At 42.0% G+C, this 17,358-nt stretch overlaps 1 protein-coding gene across 1 annotated transcript; it reads left to right on the top strand.

Annotated features, from left to right (window-relative positions):
• The first annotated feature begins 1,748 nt into the window (after positions 1-1,748).
• On the top strand, positions 1,749-13,518 carry rd3 (retinal degeneration 3, GUCY2D regulator). Its single transcript, XM_078557607.1, has 2 exons — positions 1,749-2,049; positions 11,136-13,518. The coding sequence occupies exons 1-2, from the start codon at positions 1,754-1,756 to the stop codon at positions 11,431-11,433; spliced, it is 594 nt and encodes a 197-aa protein (XP_078413733.1). The 5' UTR covers positions 1,749-1,753; the 3' UTR covers positions 11,434-13,518.
• Positions 13,519-17,358: the final 3,840 nt, after the last annotated feature.

Below are 17,358 nucleotides of genomic sequence, written 5' to 3'. Positions count from 1 at the left end.
ATTCCCTTTTTGAAGTTATTAATGAACCTGCCTTCAGACAGTGTATCCCAGATCATCATAATTCACTGCATAATTTCTTTGTCCTTGTGTTGCCTCTGATTTCTTTTCTAATTAACTTAAAATGGTATCCTTCGGTTACCGACCTTTCTGTGACTGGAAACAGTTTCTCCTTACTTACTCCTTTATTTCATGATTGTGAACACCTCTGTTAAACCTCCTCTTAACCCTTTCTACTTTAAGGAGACAACCCCATTTCTCCAAGTAATGGGAGTCTTTCATTCCTGGTACCATTCAAGTTGGTCTCCCCTGCACCCTCTCCAAGTCTTTGACATCCTTTTAAAAGCATGGTGCCCAGAATTGGCCACAATACCCCAGTTTGTGCCTAACTCTTATTTTATAAAGGGTTAGCAGAATTTCCTTGCTTTAGTACCCTATGCCTTCAATTATAAAGTCAAGAATCTCGTATGTTCTTAACAGTCTTAACAAATTGTATTGCTACTTTCAAAGACTTATGTACTTACATTCCCATGTCCCTTTTATCTGCACTCCCTTTTAAAACTGTACCATTTAGTTTACAGTGCTTGCTCATTCTTCTTATCAAAATTAATCACTTCACTTTTCTCTGTGTCAAATTTCAACTACCATGCGTTTGGCCATTAATTTCACCAGTCTGTCAATATCATCATGAAGTCTGTTATTATCCTCCTCGCTATTTATGATATATTTTCCTGTTTTGTGTCCTCTGCAAACTTTGAAAATATGCCCTATATGCCCAAATCCAGGTTATTAATATATGTTAAAAGAGCAATGGCTCGAACATCATATCATGGAGAACAGAGGAGTATTGATTCATCAGTTGACAGAGGGCAGAAGGTGATAATCAGTAGGATATTTCCTTGCCCAGGTTTGACCTGATGCCATGAGACTCCATTGGGTCCAGGGTCACTGTTGAGGACTCCCAGGACAACTCCCTTCCAACTGTGCACCACTGTGCTGCCGCCACCTCTAGTTGTGTGGCGATGAAGGAGTCTGGGACATTGGTTGTAGGTAGAATTCTGTTATTATGGCCAGGTCAGGCTGTTGCCTAGTCTGTGGGACAGTTGTCCCAATTTTGGCACAAGTCCCCAGATGTTAGTGAAAAGGACTTTACAGGGTCAACTGGGCAGGGTGTGGCTTTGTTCTTTCTAATGCCTAAGTTGATGCTGGGTGGTCTGTCTGTTTTCACTCTTATTCGACTTTTGTGTAGTGGTTTGATGCAACTAAGTGGCTTGCTAAGCCATTTCAGAGGGCACTTAGGAGTCAACCACATCATTGTGGCTCTGGTGTCACATGTAGGCTAGATTGGGTTTAGACAGCAGACTTTTTCAACAATCTGGTATCTTCATGATCATCACTACTGTGATTATCATTTATTCCAGATTTATTAATTAATTGAATTTAAATTCCCCCAACTGCCATGGTGAGATTTGAACTCACATTTCTGCAGCATTACTCCAGGTTTCTGGATTACTAGTACAGTAACCTTACCACTATGCTATCTTCCTATGTATTCTCATAAAAGAGTAGTTCATCCAGTTCTAAACAAGCAGTTCAAATTGCATCAAGAACAGTTACTGAATGTTTATTTATCACAGTTGTCTTCAGTGGCTGAACTCGAAAAGGTAAAGAATTCTAATGTATCTTTAAGAGAGAATTGTTTAGATCACTAAGTTTTCTTTATTGTACTTTCAGAAAACAGCATCATCAGTGAACAATGTCCATAGCTTCCTGGTTTAAATGGAGCGAGCCTTATCAAAGTTACTACCAAAGGAACCCCACAGATGTGATCATTGAAACCCTCATGATGGAACTTAACTGGCAGTTGAAACAAGCTGAGAAAATGCAGAGAGCGCGAGAAGACGAGTACAGGAAGATGAAAACAGGTGTAGACTACAACTGGCTCATCAGTCATCCCAAACATAGTTATGAAGTGTCCCCAGGGGAGAGGCTAGAACTTGAGGAAGCATGTTCCAAAATCCACCCTTCTTACTGTGGACCTGTGGTACTCAGGTAATGTGATGCAATCTTATATTTAGCTGGTGTCTGGATGACATGGATCTTTCTAACTATCAACAAATTTGTACAAACTAAACTAATTAAGGATCTTAAAAAAAAGAACTAACATTTGGATAATTGGGCTCCATGGAAAGATGATACTGTCAATCACTCAATATTTCTTGTATATGAAGCTTCAATTGATACTATTGGCTCGTAGGATGCATAGTGCACTGTAATGTTTTGTAGCTTGGAGCTCCAACAACATCTTTCTGTTCAATACTGAGCTGCCATTATCTTTATTGTGATGCCTTATGGATTCCCTCTCCTAAGTTTCAAGGGCCTTTTTGACGGTGAACTTTGCTAATTTCCAGCTTTACACTTACAAGCTGTGAGTATAGTGTCCAGCACTCATAATGAACCGTAACAGCTCAGGTGAGAAGCTGCTGTGTCTAGTCGCTTTTGGCAATATGCAGCTTTGGTACTAAGAGGCAGCATCTTGGAGTATGTGCAAATGCAACCTGATGGACTAAAACATCCACAGCTGCAAGGATGCCCACCATAGCTGGCAGGATCCTTCTTTACGTATGCATATCGTAACATCAGCAGAATCAGACTGAGCAGGGAAGCTGCTGAAGCTTTCCCACTAGTTTAAAGATATTCAGAACTTATCAGAATGAAGGGGTCGAGAAACATAAGGTTTCTGTGGCTAGAAAGAGCAGGAGTGCTCAACCAGGCTCCGCAAGGAAAGCTGAGGCCTCCACTGTCCTGTGTTCTTCCCCCATCCCCACTTCAGAAATGTGAGACCACTGTGAAATGCCCTTTGAATTCAGTCCCATCAGCTACCTTGCATCTGTAGGTGACCTTGGTCTGCATAATTTTATTTTGCTTCCCACTGTTCTTCCACCTGTTCTGGGCAAGAAGTCAGCCAGCAGAATTTAAACATAGCCTGAGTATTATTATAATTCCATTTCTGGAAAATCAAGTGAGTTTTCACATCTTTTTGCTACTCATTTACTCAAACCCTGTCCAGGATTAAGATTGTGACAAATTCAGTCATGTACCGGTACTTCATTACTTCACCCACCACCTGTGCCCCCCCACCCCTCCTTGCCTCACACTCTTACAACTATGGGTTGCTTGTGCTAACAACCACAGGCCCTCAAGCTTACTTTCCCTTGTTTCCCTCCATGCTTGGACCTTGGACTCTGGCTATCCATCTATCTTTGACAATATTTTCCCACCCTTGAGCTACTATCCCTGTGTCCAACTGACAATTCCATCTTCATGCCCAATTGATTACTATCCCTATCCCTCTATTTGTAGCCTCCAGTTCTCATGTTACTTCTTCAGTGATGGCAATACATCAGGAACTGGCAATTTGCTTCTTAATACACTTTAAATGCTATAGTCTGTTTATTGTGCTTATGGGTTTCCTAGTTATGAAGGGAAACAACTGATACCAGTTTCATGGAGGAGAATGGAGTTGGAAAGAGGCAGAAGGAATGTATTAGGATAATTCCTTTATCCTTTTTTAATAATAGTTTTGAAAAGATGAGTCAGTAATATGCCTGACAATTAACTTAATTTATTATTGTTTCAAAACATTTATCTTAAGATTACACAAATTTCTAGACCTAGGATAGCATGTAGTACTCAGGATGTAAAGAATTTCCTGGAAATTGTGGATGATGTTTATCCAAAGCTGTTCATTGTACCTTATCTTGAAGGGGGCCAGAATTCCAACTGAGCTTTGTATCTCTTATGCCATTTAAAGAAAAGGAACATTTATTGTCTAATTCTTGCTAAGATTAACTTTGTTTGGAGTTTTATCACCCTTCGATCATTGGACATACTATCATAGAGGCCTTAAAGAACATATCAGTGGCACCAGATACTAACTTCATACCCTTAACACATTTTCCACGCTAAAGGAGATTTGCCAAGGAAATTACAAGTAAAGGACCTGAACAAAACTAAGGAATTACATGCAGTTTCTTTCCGGAAAGTGTTCCATGTAGTCCACACCAAACAAATCAAGAAGTTTAACAAGTTGGCTCAACATGATTTAAGTAAACAACCAACAATCTACAAAGACAACCAACTCTTCTAATAGGACTGTTGTCAAACTTTGTCAATAGAAACTTACATTAACTGAAAAGCAGGTTCTAGTCCTTGGTTTAAACTTTGCAATGGTTCCCAAGCACATTTCCACAAAAGAGATTATCCAACAGATTGAACCAAGCCTCAGGATACTTAACTGAGCAGTAGCAGATAACATACAATTTTGAATTACTCAACCTCTTTCCACAGCGAAACCTCCGAAATTCAACAACAACAAGGCAGAGAAGGTAGCACTTAATGGCTTTTGTTCAGATGCTTCAATTCATACACTTACTGCTGACAAGGGAAATGCCACAGTCTTCATGGACCAAGAAGAGTATAACAACAAACTTCATTACCTTCTCAACATGGATACCTACAATAAACTCCCCGGAGATCCTATCCCAGCTATTGAGAGGAAAATCAATAGCAAGTTACTCTCCGTACACTGGGATAATGTTCTATTCAAGCCGTTGTACAATAAACTTCATACCACTTCTTCTTCCTGTTTGATTTTATTCTGACAACCCAAGATACACAAACCATATGCTCCATTAAGACCTATGGGGCCAGATTTTCATCTCTCAATGGAGGTTCAAATCAGGTCATGAAACGCTGAACTTAGTTTTTTTTTTGCTGGACTGGAAAAGCAATTTTTGTTTGCCTTCCCAACCCCACGCCATTGTAGTAAAGCCTTTTTGTAGGCCGGGAAGGCAATGGGTGAAAAACGCACATGCATCTCCAGGACCCATTGTGAGGGCCACAGGTAAATTGTATTTTCTCCTGCAAACAATTTTTGTGTGTTGGTGTGGGTTTTGGAAGCCCTAGAAAAACGCACCTCCTTGAAGAGTTTGTGACCACAGCGGGACCAATCTGAAAGGTAAGTGTAAAATGTCATTAGTGGATGCTGTATTGTAATGTGGAAGTGTGGAGGGTGTGGAGGGAGTCATTTAAGTAGCACCACTTCATCTTTATAAACCAGAAATTTATAGCACACCATGCGATTGCCCACTTGTCTACATTGGGGATAAAGGGCACTGCTTGCACATTAAACTCATGGAACATTAAGCCTGCTTCAAGCACAGTGAATGGGACAAATCAACTATTTTCATTCAATGATCCAACTCTAGACTTATCTTATTCTCAAGCACTTGCATACAAGATGTGTCAAGGAGGTCAAGGAGATCTACCAACACATCATATCCCAAGACTGTGGCCTTCTCATCAGTGATATCTGGCTGCTCTTACTCAAGAAACACATTACTGTCCATTCATCCAATCTGCACAGCTGTCCTATCAGCAGCAAGAATGTTAACATGTACTGACCTATTACGAACACAATAGCTTGACCAATCAGCTGGAAGATGCCACCTTTATTCCCATCCTCGAATGTAGAAGAGTACCTCTTTCACCTGTTCCAGTCATTCCTGCAGATAATGGGCAGAGTACATTGCCCGAAATGCGAGGCCTTCCAGTTCTTCTAAGGAACTTCTTTATGGCAACAATTGCTCCTTACGGACAAATTTTTGCATGGTGTAAACATAAAATCATCTTACTCAAAATGAACAGGTCGCATTCTCAGAAATGCAGCATATGGTATTTCGCAAACTATAGCATTACGATACAATCGTGCAGCACAGTTTTCCATACTGCTGCAAAACACAATACTTATCTTGAGTATCATCACCATCCCTGAAGGCTCAAAGCATTTGAATGACTAACATGAGAAGTAACAAGTATAAAAGCTTTAATTTAGTACATGATTGGTGCAAATGGCTTATCTGATGGCTCTACATAATCAGAACTATTGAATCACACCTTCAAAGGATTATAATGGCTTGAAAGTTTAGGAACAATTCTGTTGCATCTTTATTATGCATTCATCCATACTTCATTGTGTATTTGACTGGGTGAAACAGAATGTTTGTTGCCATAGGAGCTACAGCAATGACAATAGATTAATTGTTCTAGCTACAAATATAGGCATTTCTCTTCAACAGCTGTATCTTTGAAACCACAAGCAATTTGTTTTCTAAAAGCATTTATGATTAAGTGTAACTTTTTAAAAATACTGGCAGACCTTTCATGGTGTTACTCACAGAGGATACTGATGTGTCATGTGTTAAACTCACCCAATAACTCATAGCACAACCAGGCAGAAAGAATTGTTCAGCGGTGCTATTTCAAGGGCTCATCCACTACAGACATATTAGTTGGTTTGACAATGGCATCTGCTAGCAAACTTCTGGGTATTCTTGGACTGTTTTCTGACTGTGGAAACTTAATTCTGACTGCTGACAAGAAGGTTTTGTGTGCCTTTAAAGCAATTTTACTGGAGTCATGGGTAGTCTGGCATAACTGACTTTGGGGCTGGAGAGAGCAGGGAAGCAGCGATTGAGAGAGAATGAACAGTTGGGAAAAGGGGGAGGATGAGTGCATTGTGTAGGAAGCCATACCCACAGCATGTGTTCAGGGAGCACTTCTCCCATCTCAACTTCTCATGCAAGCAATGCTTGAGACCTCTATACTTCATGAAGGAGACTGTCACTGAGCTATGCCACCTACTGCAGCCACAACTTTAGCCTCAAATCAGGACATGGACACAACTAACTGGCTGTCAAGATTACTATAGCGCTTAGCCTTTATGCAACAGGCTCCTTCAAGCCTGCAGCAATTGATATCAGCAATATCTCACAGTTTATAGACTACCCTTGTAACAGAGAGAACGTTGAGGCTCTCAGTTCGAGGAGAAGGTAAATGCTTATAAACTCCATTCTGGATCATGTGGAGTATCAAGGGCCAGGGTGCAATCGTGTCGTTTAAATGGAAGCAGCAAGTGCCTGCTTCAATATGGGTGCACCTTGATCAGAACAGAAGATGTGGAGTAGGTTGGGAGTGTGCCTGTGGTGCCACTCCCGGAAGACAGGTGGATTAGCCCTCCTCATAGGAAGGCCAATCTGAGAAGGCCTTTAAAGTACTTCTGGGGCCGAGCAGGCAAATAAATCTTTTTTTATTCATTCGTGGGATGTGGGCTTCGCTGGCTGGGCCAGTATTTATTGCCCATTCCTAGTTGTCCTCGAGAAGGTGGTGGTGAGCTGTCATCTTGAATTGCTGTAGTCCATGTGATGTAGGTACACCCAAAGTGCTGTTGGGAAGGGAGTTCCAGCATTTTGACCCAGTGACAGTGAAGGAATAGCAATATATTTCCAAGTCAGGATGGTGAGTGACTTGGAGGGGAACTTCCAGGTGGTGGTGTTCCCATCTATCTGCTGCCCTTGTCCTTCTAGATGGTAGTGGCCATGGGTTTGGAAGGTGCTGTCTAAGGAGCCTTGGTGAATTCCTACAGTGCATCTTGTAGATGGTACACACTGCTGCTACTGTGTGTCGGTGGTGGAGAGAGTGAATGTTTGTGGATGTGGTGCCAATCAAGTTGGCTGCTTTGTTCTGGATGGTGTCAAGCTTCGTGAGTGTTGTGGGAGCTGCACATCCAGGCAAGTGGAGAGTATTCCATCACACTCCTTGCTTGTGCCTTGCAGATGGTGGGCAGGCTTTGGTGAGTCAGGAGATGAGTTACTCATCGCAGGATTCCTAGCCTCTGACCTGCTTTTGTAACCACAGTACTTATATGGCTAGTCCAGTTCAGTTTCTGGTCAATGGTAACCCCCAGGATGTTGATAGTGGGGGATTCAGTGAAGGTAATGCCAAGGGGCGATTGTTAGATTCTCTCTTGTTGGAGATGTTCATTGCCTGGCACTTGCATGGCATGAATGTTACTTGCCACTTGTCAGTCCAAACCTGGCTAATGTCCAGGTCCTGGACCTGGACTGCTTCAGTGTCTGAGGAGTCACGAATGGTGCTGAGCATTGCGCAATCATCAGAGAACATCCCCACTTCTGACCTTATGATGGAAGGAAGGTCATTGATGAAGCAGCTGAAGATGGTTGGGCTTAGGACACTACCCTGAGGAACTCCTGCAGTGATGCCGTGGAGCTGAGTTGACTGACCGCCAACAACCACAGCCATCTTCCTTTGTGCTTGGTATGATTCCAACCAGTAGAGAGTTTTCCCCCAATTCCCATAGACTCCAGCTTTGCTAGGGCTCCTTGATGCCACACTTGGTCAAATGCAGCCTTGATGTAAAGGGCAGTCACTCTCACTTCACCCCGGGAGTTCAGCTCTTTTGTCCATGTTTGAACCAAGGCTCTAATGAGGTCAGGAGCTGAGTGGCCCTGGCGGAACCTAAACTAGGTGTCAATGAGCAGGTTATTGCTAAGCAAGTGCCGCTTGATAGCACTGTTGATGACCCGTTCCATTACTTTACTGATGACTGAGAGTAGACTGATGGGGCTGCAATTAGTCGGGTTAGATTTGTCCTGCTTTTTGTGTACAGGACATGCCTGGGCAATTTTCCATATAGTTGGGTAGATGCCAGTGTTGCAGGTGTACTGGAACAGATTGGCTAGGAGCGCGGCAAATTCTGGAGCACAAGTCTTCAGTATTATTGCCAGAATATTGTCGGGGCCCATAGCCTATGCACTACCCAGTGTCTTCAGTCTTTTCTTGTTATCAAGTGGAGTGAATCGAATTGCCTGAAGACTGGCATCTGTGATATGGGGACATCCGGAGGAGGCCGAGCTGGATCATCCACTCTGCACTTCTGGCTGAAGATTGTTGCAAATGCTTCAGCCTTACCTTTTGCACTGATGTTCTGGGCTCCCCCATTATTGAAGCTGGGGATATTTGTGGAGCCTCCCCCTTCAGTGAGTTGTTTAGTTGTCCACCACCATTCACAACTGAATGTGGCCGGACTACAGAGCTTAGATCTGATCCATTGGTTGTGGGATTGCTTAGCTCTGTCTATCACTTGCTGCTTATGCTGTTTGGTATGCAAATAGTCCTGTGTTGTAGCCTCACCATGTTGCCCTGCCTTGAGTTGTTAGATCTGTTCAAAATCTATCCCATTTAGCACTGTGGTAGTGTCACATAACACAATGAAGGGTATCCTCAATGTGAAGGCGGGACTTCGTCTCCACCAAGACTGTGCGGTGGTCACTTCCACCGATACTGTCATGGACAGATGAATCTGCATTGGGCAAGTTGATGAGGATGAGGTCAAGTATGTTTTTCCCTCTTGTTGGTTCCCTCAGCACCTGCCGCAGACCCAGTCTAGCAGCTATGTCCTTTAGGACTTAGCCAGCTTGGTCAGTAGTGGTGCTACCGAGCCACTCATGGTGATGGACATTGAAGTCCCCCCATCTGCGCCCGTGCCACCCTCAGTGCTTCCTCCAAGTGGTGTTCAACATGGAGGAGCATTATTCATCAGCTGAGGGAGGGCGGTATATGGTAATCAGCAGGAGGTTTCCTTGCACATGTTTGACCTGATGCCATGAGACTTAATGGGGTCTGTAGTCTAGTTACCAGATTGGGATGCCTCAATTTATTAAGGATCCAGCTGTTGGCTGATAGTGAGCTAAGACTGAGGAAGGCTTTGGAAGGGGAATTCTCTCCCCGTGGTCCTGCACTATCTTAAGTAATGGCCTCTGTTTAGGTGGTACCCTAATCCCAGGTTCTTTTGGAAATTTGCAGCCCGCGTTGGGACTGGATATACCTGTGTCCTGCCCAATTCTCTTGAGACGACGCTGCTGGGAATGTCTCTCTGATCCTGTGGAAAATTGGTCCATTGTTTGTCATCGTGCTTTGCTGATACCCATATCATTTTAAAATAGCAATCCTCCGAATTGGTTGATCAATGCCATGGAATATTTCATTAAATGTAACGGGAGTGCTACTTCAGTTGTTTCCAAATGTCACAAAGGGCAACAAAATAGTGACAACAACAAGTGCTTGCAATCATAAGAAATTTAAGAACTTTAACATTGTTAGAGAATTGCCCGTGGTATTTTTTTGTTCATTCACGGGATGTGGGCTCTGGCTAGGCCAGCATTCATTGCCCATCCCTAATTTCCCTTGAGAAGCATTGACACTTGACTGTCTCCCTTGTGTCTTGTCAACTTGAGCTGGATGCAGAAGTTGAAGTGTAGTCTGAACATAGCACTGTACATTTTGCTTATGACTTCCCCTGACTTATGTCTAACTGTTTTCGCTATGCGGTTCAACATTCAGCTGGCTTTGCTGATTCTGCTTTGCATTGGTTTAGTGTCAAGTCTACAAAGATATTTTTACTGATATTTCTTGATGTCTCAACAACATTTTTTGTGTATATTTTCTTTTTCATCTTGTGTGCTGTAATTAGCATTTGTCTGCCTTAAATTCCAATAATCATTGATTTGAACATGTACTTTTATCCTACACACTGTAACATCTGGCTGCTTTCTCCAATTCAATTGCCCCACTCAGACAGGGGAACAGAGCACAAAATTGTTTTTTACTCTTTTCTGATCTTTAGTTTGAAATACCTAAACTAATGCAGTTTGCAGCTGCAGTTTTCTCAGAAAGCTATTCAGTTCATTTTCATTTTCTTTCTTTTTCTCTGTGTTCTCCCCTATCCTCACGGAGAGTCTTAATTTTGTATTGAGCTATGGCTTCATGGGTGCTGGTCACCCTCTGGTACCTTGTCCAATTGATTATTATTCTTCTGTGAACCCAGGTGGCGAATGCTGGCAAGCTATTTGACTGCAAGGAGCACCACCAAGGCAGAGGGAATCACAGCAGAGCTGTCTCCTATCCTCACCCATTATCCACACAAGTTCACTTCACAAGGATCACTTAGTTGTGATCAGGAGTTAGAGTCTTGGCTGATTTTTCTTCTTTCTAATTCAAGGTGCCAAAGCTGATTATAATCCATTTAGTAGCGTGGCCTTGGTTTAACATATTTGCTATGAACAAATAAAAGTAAATTTGGCACTGCCAGTGGAGAACTGTGGGTGAATCTAGGAGTGTTAACTCTCCAACCTACACTGACATGGAGCATGGTTCCTACTGAATGTGTGGGATCACTTAATTATACATTTTAATTAAGATTTCCATTTGATATCCAGGTTTCGCCAGATGATCGCTGAATATGAGCCAGAGGTGCAGGAAGTGTCACAATTATTCCGATCTGTTCTACAGGATGCTTCGGAGCAAATGAAGGAAGATCAAGATACAAAGAAGCTGACCAGGCAATGGAACAAGAAACGGACATTGAGTCTCTCCATGATGATATTTAAATCTCGAGTAAGGATCTATCCTTTCAGCAGTAATATTAAGACAGTCTCAGAGAACGTGGAACAAGGCTTTGTGTCAGCCAGACGAGTATGGAGTATGCCAGAGTTTAAAACTGCTAAAGAGTTCTGATGGAATGCACAATTTATAATTTTCTAATAGAAATGATTGTATAGAGGTGATTAGATATATTTAATTATTGAATTTTAGATTGATATTTACCTTTCAGCAATGTGACTGTTGTGAATGTGCATGGCCTGCCTATGAATGTCATTAACATTTGCAATTGTGAACTCTCAGATGAGAATTTGAGTGGCCTATTCTTGACACAGTGCGGGTGAAATTAGTTTCGCGCTAAAGTGTGAAACGGACGATTGTGAATTAGCCGTCTGTTTTACACTGCGACAAATTTTCTTCACTATCGAATGCCAGCTGCACTCCCATTGAACCCAACTGTGGATAATTGTGATTTATTAGAATATGGTATTGGTATACCATGGGAGATTTGTTTTTGAGGATTATAAAAATCCATTAGCACTGTAAGTGTTCTCGCAGCAATCCTTTTCACAGGTGAATCTCTATACTGCACAATCGAGTGAAAAATCCAGAATCAAATACTGTTCATTTTCAAATGTATTTTGCATTGCATCACACACTGTAGCTCATTAACTAATTTGAACAGTTAGGAATCCGTTTTATTTTCACTGCTGTCAGATATCATGAAGTAACAATATTGCAGTGTCAGCAATGATGTGACTCCTACACAGAAGTACAATACAAAAGACTTTCCTCATTCATCATAAGGCATTGCAAGAGAAGCAGTAAAGCCAGCACTTCTCCTAGTGTTACATGTTTATTAGTATCTCTAACCACTTAATGAGTAGAACTTTTAAAAAGTAATCTAAATTATCTCTTCATTCACAAAACATGTTCTTGAAATGTAATCACCAGAAAAGTCTTCAAATAGGTGAGGAGGTAGGAATAGGGAAGATAAGCCGGTTCAGTATGTAACATACTCAATGGTCATGGGTTGGATGATGGATTTGACATATGCAAGAGATTTTATCATAAAGATATTTTTGGATGTGCGTTCATAGCTTTAATTTTCCCAATCTTGGCTGCACTGAAGAAAAGTCAGGTGCCAAGTGTGTGTCAGACATCCCTCCACCCCCCACAAAGGAGAAAAAGCATCCAGGAAAACTACCCTGGACCGCATTCATGCATCTTGTGGCCTGTTATTGAATGGTGTTGATGGTGAAGTGGTACAACACATCACAAAGAATCAGATACAGCAAGAAAATAAAGAATCTATGTGGGATTGCAGGTGTAGGGCTAAACAAACATGACACATGTTGCCAATCATGTTGTTTTGTGAGCTCAATATATAATATGGAACTATAACCAGCAGATCTTGGGACATTGCTCACAGTGAATTGGGACATGTGCTGTTTTATAACAGTAGGAGAGTTATCAATCAAGTATGATGGGAAGGTCGTCAGAAAGAATGAGTATGATACAGGAAGTATGCTATATATTATATATAAGTGTAAAGTTTCTAAAAAGCTCAATAAAATTCATAACCTTCCCTTCAATCTCCTAAATAAGACCTAATGGCTGGAAAGCCTAAATTCCTAATGTTTGTTATATTTTTAAAATTTCCTTGCTTTTATTTTTAATGAACAACTTTACTTTTATTGGGTTTGGTAGTTCAAAGACAAATTAGGAGAGAGGAGATTTTAAATAAGTGTTGCATTCCTTTTCAGGAGATCAAAAACTAATGGAACTGTTTGTACCCTATAGAAGTGTACTTCCTGAATCAGTGATCTTTACATGTGATCTAAGAACATAACCCATCTTTCTCTCCTGATCTGATAAGGCAGTTGAGACTGAAAATGGGGGAAAGATGGGATTTAAATTCACCTAAATTTTTTTTCAGTGTCAAGTATTTTCTCATCTTTTATTATGGCATTTTCCTTTGCCATGCATCACTTCCCCTCAATAGGTTAGCCATGCAATCAGCTCCCATGCCCCTGTTGATGACGTTCTACAAATGGGAAAGTAGTTGTAGGAGAGTAGCCCAATGTAGCTGTCCATCAAAATGTTTTCCCCTCTTTTTGGTAAAAATCTGGTGTCTGCTCAGTGCCCAACAATACAGCCAAGGAAGTGTAGACGTGAACCCGGTAAGACATGATATTGGGGATGTTGACGTGCTTTCTCACTGTGTATCCTGACAATAAAGTACCTTGTGCCTATTGTGTACGTCAAGTTTGTTGATATGTCTCTATAATCAAGCTGTCAACTTTCTTTTAGACTTGGTGTCTTTCTTTATGTTAATCGATTATTTTCCATTTTCATTATGCACATCATATCATTCAAATTCTTTTTCTCCAATCATATTCTGCCAAAAAATGCCACACAAATCACACTCCAAGAGATACAGCTCTTGTGATAGCTACTCTCCAGCCCTGTATTCCCATAAACATAAAATATCACAAAAAAATGGAAACTTACCCACATACTTGGATTCGATAAACATTTGCGTGCCTGCTTAGAAGAGGAAGTTTGAGAAACCATTTTAGCCACCAAACCCCACCCCAAGTATGTGCAGGGCCTGACCTGTTGGAGTTTTTTTTGTATGCTTATTGCCCTGAAACCCAGATCAATATTCCCCAGAAACAACAACGGGTTGCTCCCAATTGTTATGTTCTTTCCCAATCGTCTGCTGCCCCCAGCAAAAGTTGCTGGAAATAGCAAAGAAAATATGTTGTAGAAATAAACGGGAAGTAAAACAGAGAGAATAAGGGGAAGTTAAAATGAATGAGGTAAGAGGTGAGTGGGCAGAGAAAGACAAGCCAGCTACAAAAACTGACCTGTACATGCCCAAGGAGCCAATCTTCAGTGAACTAAGTCCAGAATTTATTTTTTCAGCAGCTAAGGAATGGAGAGAAAAAAACAAAGGTGTTGTTCAGGTAGGGAGAGTGAGATCAGTCTTGAAGCTGGAAGAAGGGAAAAGCACAGAGTCACCACGGCCAGAATCGTGTGCTCTCATTGGTGGTGAACTTGAAGGTGGGAAGTGGTGGGAAGCCCACCACTTAGGTGGGCTAGTGGTGTACCAGAACCCTGCTGTCTCTGCCCTGTCAGCCAGAATTAAGTTCTGGCAGGAAGGCCCATGAACGACCTTCCTAACCCACCACCAATTGAGGCCCTTCGGTGGCCAATTAATGACCACTTAAGGACCTCATCCACCACTGCTGGTATTAAGCCAGCTGCAGGTGGGCTTGTTGCTATGCTATGCTATGGAGGTTAACATTGACCAGAAACTGAACTGGACTAGTCATATAAATACTATGGTTACAAGAGCAGGTCAGAGGCTAGAGGAACCCCACGACGGGCTCCCCAAAGCCTACCCACCAATTATAAGGCACAAGTCAGGAGCGTGATGGAATACTCCCCACTTGCCTGGATGAGTGCAGCTCCTACAACACTCAAGAAGCTTGACCTCATTCTGGTCAAAGCAGCCCGCTTGATTGGCATCACATCCACAAACATTCACTCCCTCCACCACCGATGCACTGTAGCAGCAGTGTGTACCATCTACAAGATGCACTGCAGGAATTCATCAAGGCTCTTTAGACAGCACCTTCCAAACCCACGACCACTACCATTTAGAAGGACCACAGGGGAACACCACCACATGGAAGTCCCCCTCCAAGCCACACACCATCCTGAATTGGAAATATATTGCCATTCTTTCACTGTCGCTGGGTCAAAATCCTGGAACTCCCTAACAGCACTGTGGGTGTACCTACACCATATGGATTGCAGCGTTTCAAGAAGGCAGCTCACCACCACCTTCTCAAGGGCAACTAGGGATGGGGAATAAATGCTGGCCCAGCCAGCGAAGCCCACGTCCTGTGAATGAATAAAAAAAAATGCATGACAGGTAACATTGTGAGGCCAGCTTATCACCTGTGGGTTGGGGGGCGTGGGGGTTCCCTCCATCAAAGGCACTCAGTGCCTGGACATCAGGAAATGGGGAAGCCCGCTGAGAGCCACTCCCCTGTCTTTGCTGCTGAATCCTGCAGCCTTCTCCCTGCTACCCTCAGCCCTTGAAACCCTCCACCCCACACTGCTTACCTGTGGCCTGGGTGTCTCCGCAATCCTGGGACTCTGGTGCCTGTCCTTCCAGCAGCAGCCACAGCCTCCCCAGTGGCGCTGCTGAGCACAAGAGCTACCGGCTTCTGATTTGCTAGCAGCTCCCGGTAAGCTGGACATCCTACCCCTGGGGTCTTGATTCCAGGCGAAGGCCTGCTGCTGACATCACCACTGCTTGATTGGTATGTGGTTTGGTGGGCCTTCCCAAAAAGAGGCAGCATGGGCCTCTTGCTGGTTCTCCAGCCAGCAGGCGAGACTCCCAATATCTCAACAAGATCCCTTCCCAAATTTGGGATCAAGAATTGTACAAAAGGTCAGACTTTGAGCTTCATGGGGATTTTTGTTTACTGGAATATTTCATGACTCCCTATTTCAGGAATGGGATTTGGATAAGTGGGATAAATATCCTTTCTGGGACCTGGAGTCTCATACTTTAAGTGAATGTGGAAATCTCCAGGGCTTTTCGAAGTAGAAGGCACAGACACCATGTGGTCCACATTATACAATATTGTATCCTCCAAATGTGTAACACTAAACACAACTCTAACATAAAAGAGAATTCTGGCAACCTACAAAAATAACTCAGGCTGGTAAACTGTATTTAATATAGTAACTTTGAAGTTGGCTGACAAATAGAAATGTCATTTCTTCAAGCACACAATTTGAGACAACAGGATATAACACAAAAAATGATTTTTTTATCGTGCCTAGGTTGAATGAAATGTTTGGAATTTGATTCCATTGTAAAACAGCAAACTTTGCAATTTCCTTGTATTGAAGACAATGGATTATTTCTGTAATTTGTGTTACCTCAGCCAATAGAAACTTCCTTTACGTTCTCAGGAAGTTCCTGTTTTTGAAAAGTAAACAGGATCAGTTTATGTTTTACTTTGGAAAGTGAACATTACAGCTAAAGCCTGAAATGGGTAATTATGAACTATTCTAGTTCAGAAACATCCACGTGAATCTAAGCAAACTCTAACCTCTTGTATTAAACAAGATGTACCATTAGTTGAAATTTTAGAAGTGAATGTAATGTAGCCTGAAAAGGCTGCCAGAAGATATCACATAGAACACTAAGGTCATTCCCCACATTCCATAAAGTTTTATTTGTAAATATACAGTTCAATGTCTTAAACAGCAGTCCAACATCATCCATGAATAAGTAATTCTTCCACAACTACACACAATGATTCATCCACTTCACAAACACAATTTATTTTTGTAAATGGGACTGTTATCATGTTTGAGGAGGAGGTGGGGAAAAATAACAGTATGTACACTACTTGTAGTATAACATGTAATCCAATATTCAAGCACAACAAAGTAAACCAAATAAGATTCCTTCTAAACAGCATGAAACTAATAAACAACAAAAACAGAATTACCTGGAAAAACTCAGCAGGTCTGGCAGCATCGGCGGAGAAGAAAAGAGTCGACGTTTCGAGTCCTCATGACCCTTCAGCAGAACTTCAGTTCAGGTCATGAGGACTCGAAACGTCGACTCTTTTCTTCTCCGCCGATGCTGCCAAACCTGCTGAGTTTTTCCAGGTAATTCTGTTTTTGTTTTGGATTTCCAGCATCCGCAGTAGTTTTTTGTTTTTGAAACTAATAAAGTAGCTCAAGAGCACAGGTGGAAAACATGAGAAATACTCTTCATAACTACCCCATTAATCCTCTCTTTTGAGGATTTAGGCAATACGAAGCAAAGAGCTTGCATTTATAAGGCACCTAACATGCCTTGAGGTTTTCCAAAGCACTTCATAGTTGATGAAATGCTTTTGAAGTGTTGTAGCTGTTTTTAATGTATGCAAATGCAGCAGCCAATTTGTGCACAGCAAGATCTCATGAACAGCAACAATATAGATGACCAATAACCTGCTTTAGCTACGGTGGTTGAAA

This window comes from Cetorhinus maximus, chromosome 14 (assembly GCF_964194155.1).
Source record: "Cetorhinus maximus chromosome 14, sCetMax3.hap1.1, whole genome shotgun sequence".
Classification (NCBI taxonomy): Eukaryota; Metazoa; Chordata; class Chondrichthyes; order Lamniformes; family Cetorhinidae; genus Cetorhinus; species Cetorhinus maximus.
Note: the sequence above shows the minus strand (reverse complement) of the source record. Positions and strands in the feature narration are given on the sequence as shown.

Bases quoted from the DNA above. Each gene is read 5' to 3' on its own strand.
- rd3 (XM_078557607.1), top strand. From the start codon at position 1,754: ATGTCCATAGCTTCCTGGTTTAAATGGAGCGAGCCTTATCAAAGTTAC. The intron at 2,050-11,135 runs GTAATGTGATGC...TTTGATATCCAG, and splicing joins TGTGGACCTGTGGTACTCAG to GTTTCGCCAGATGATCGCTG.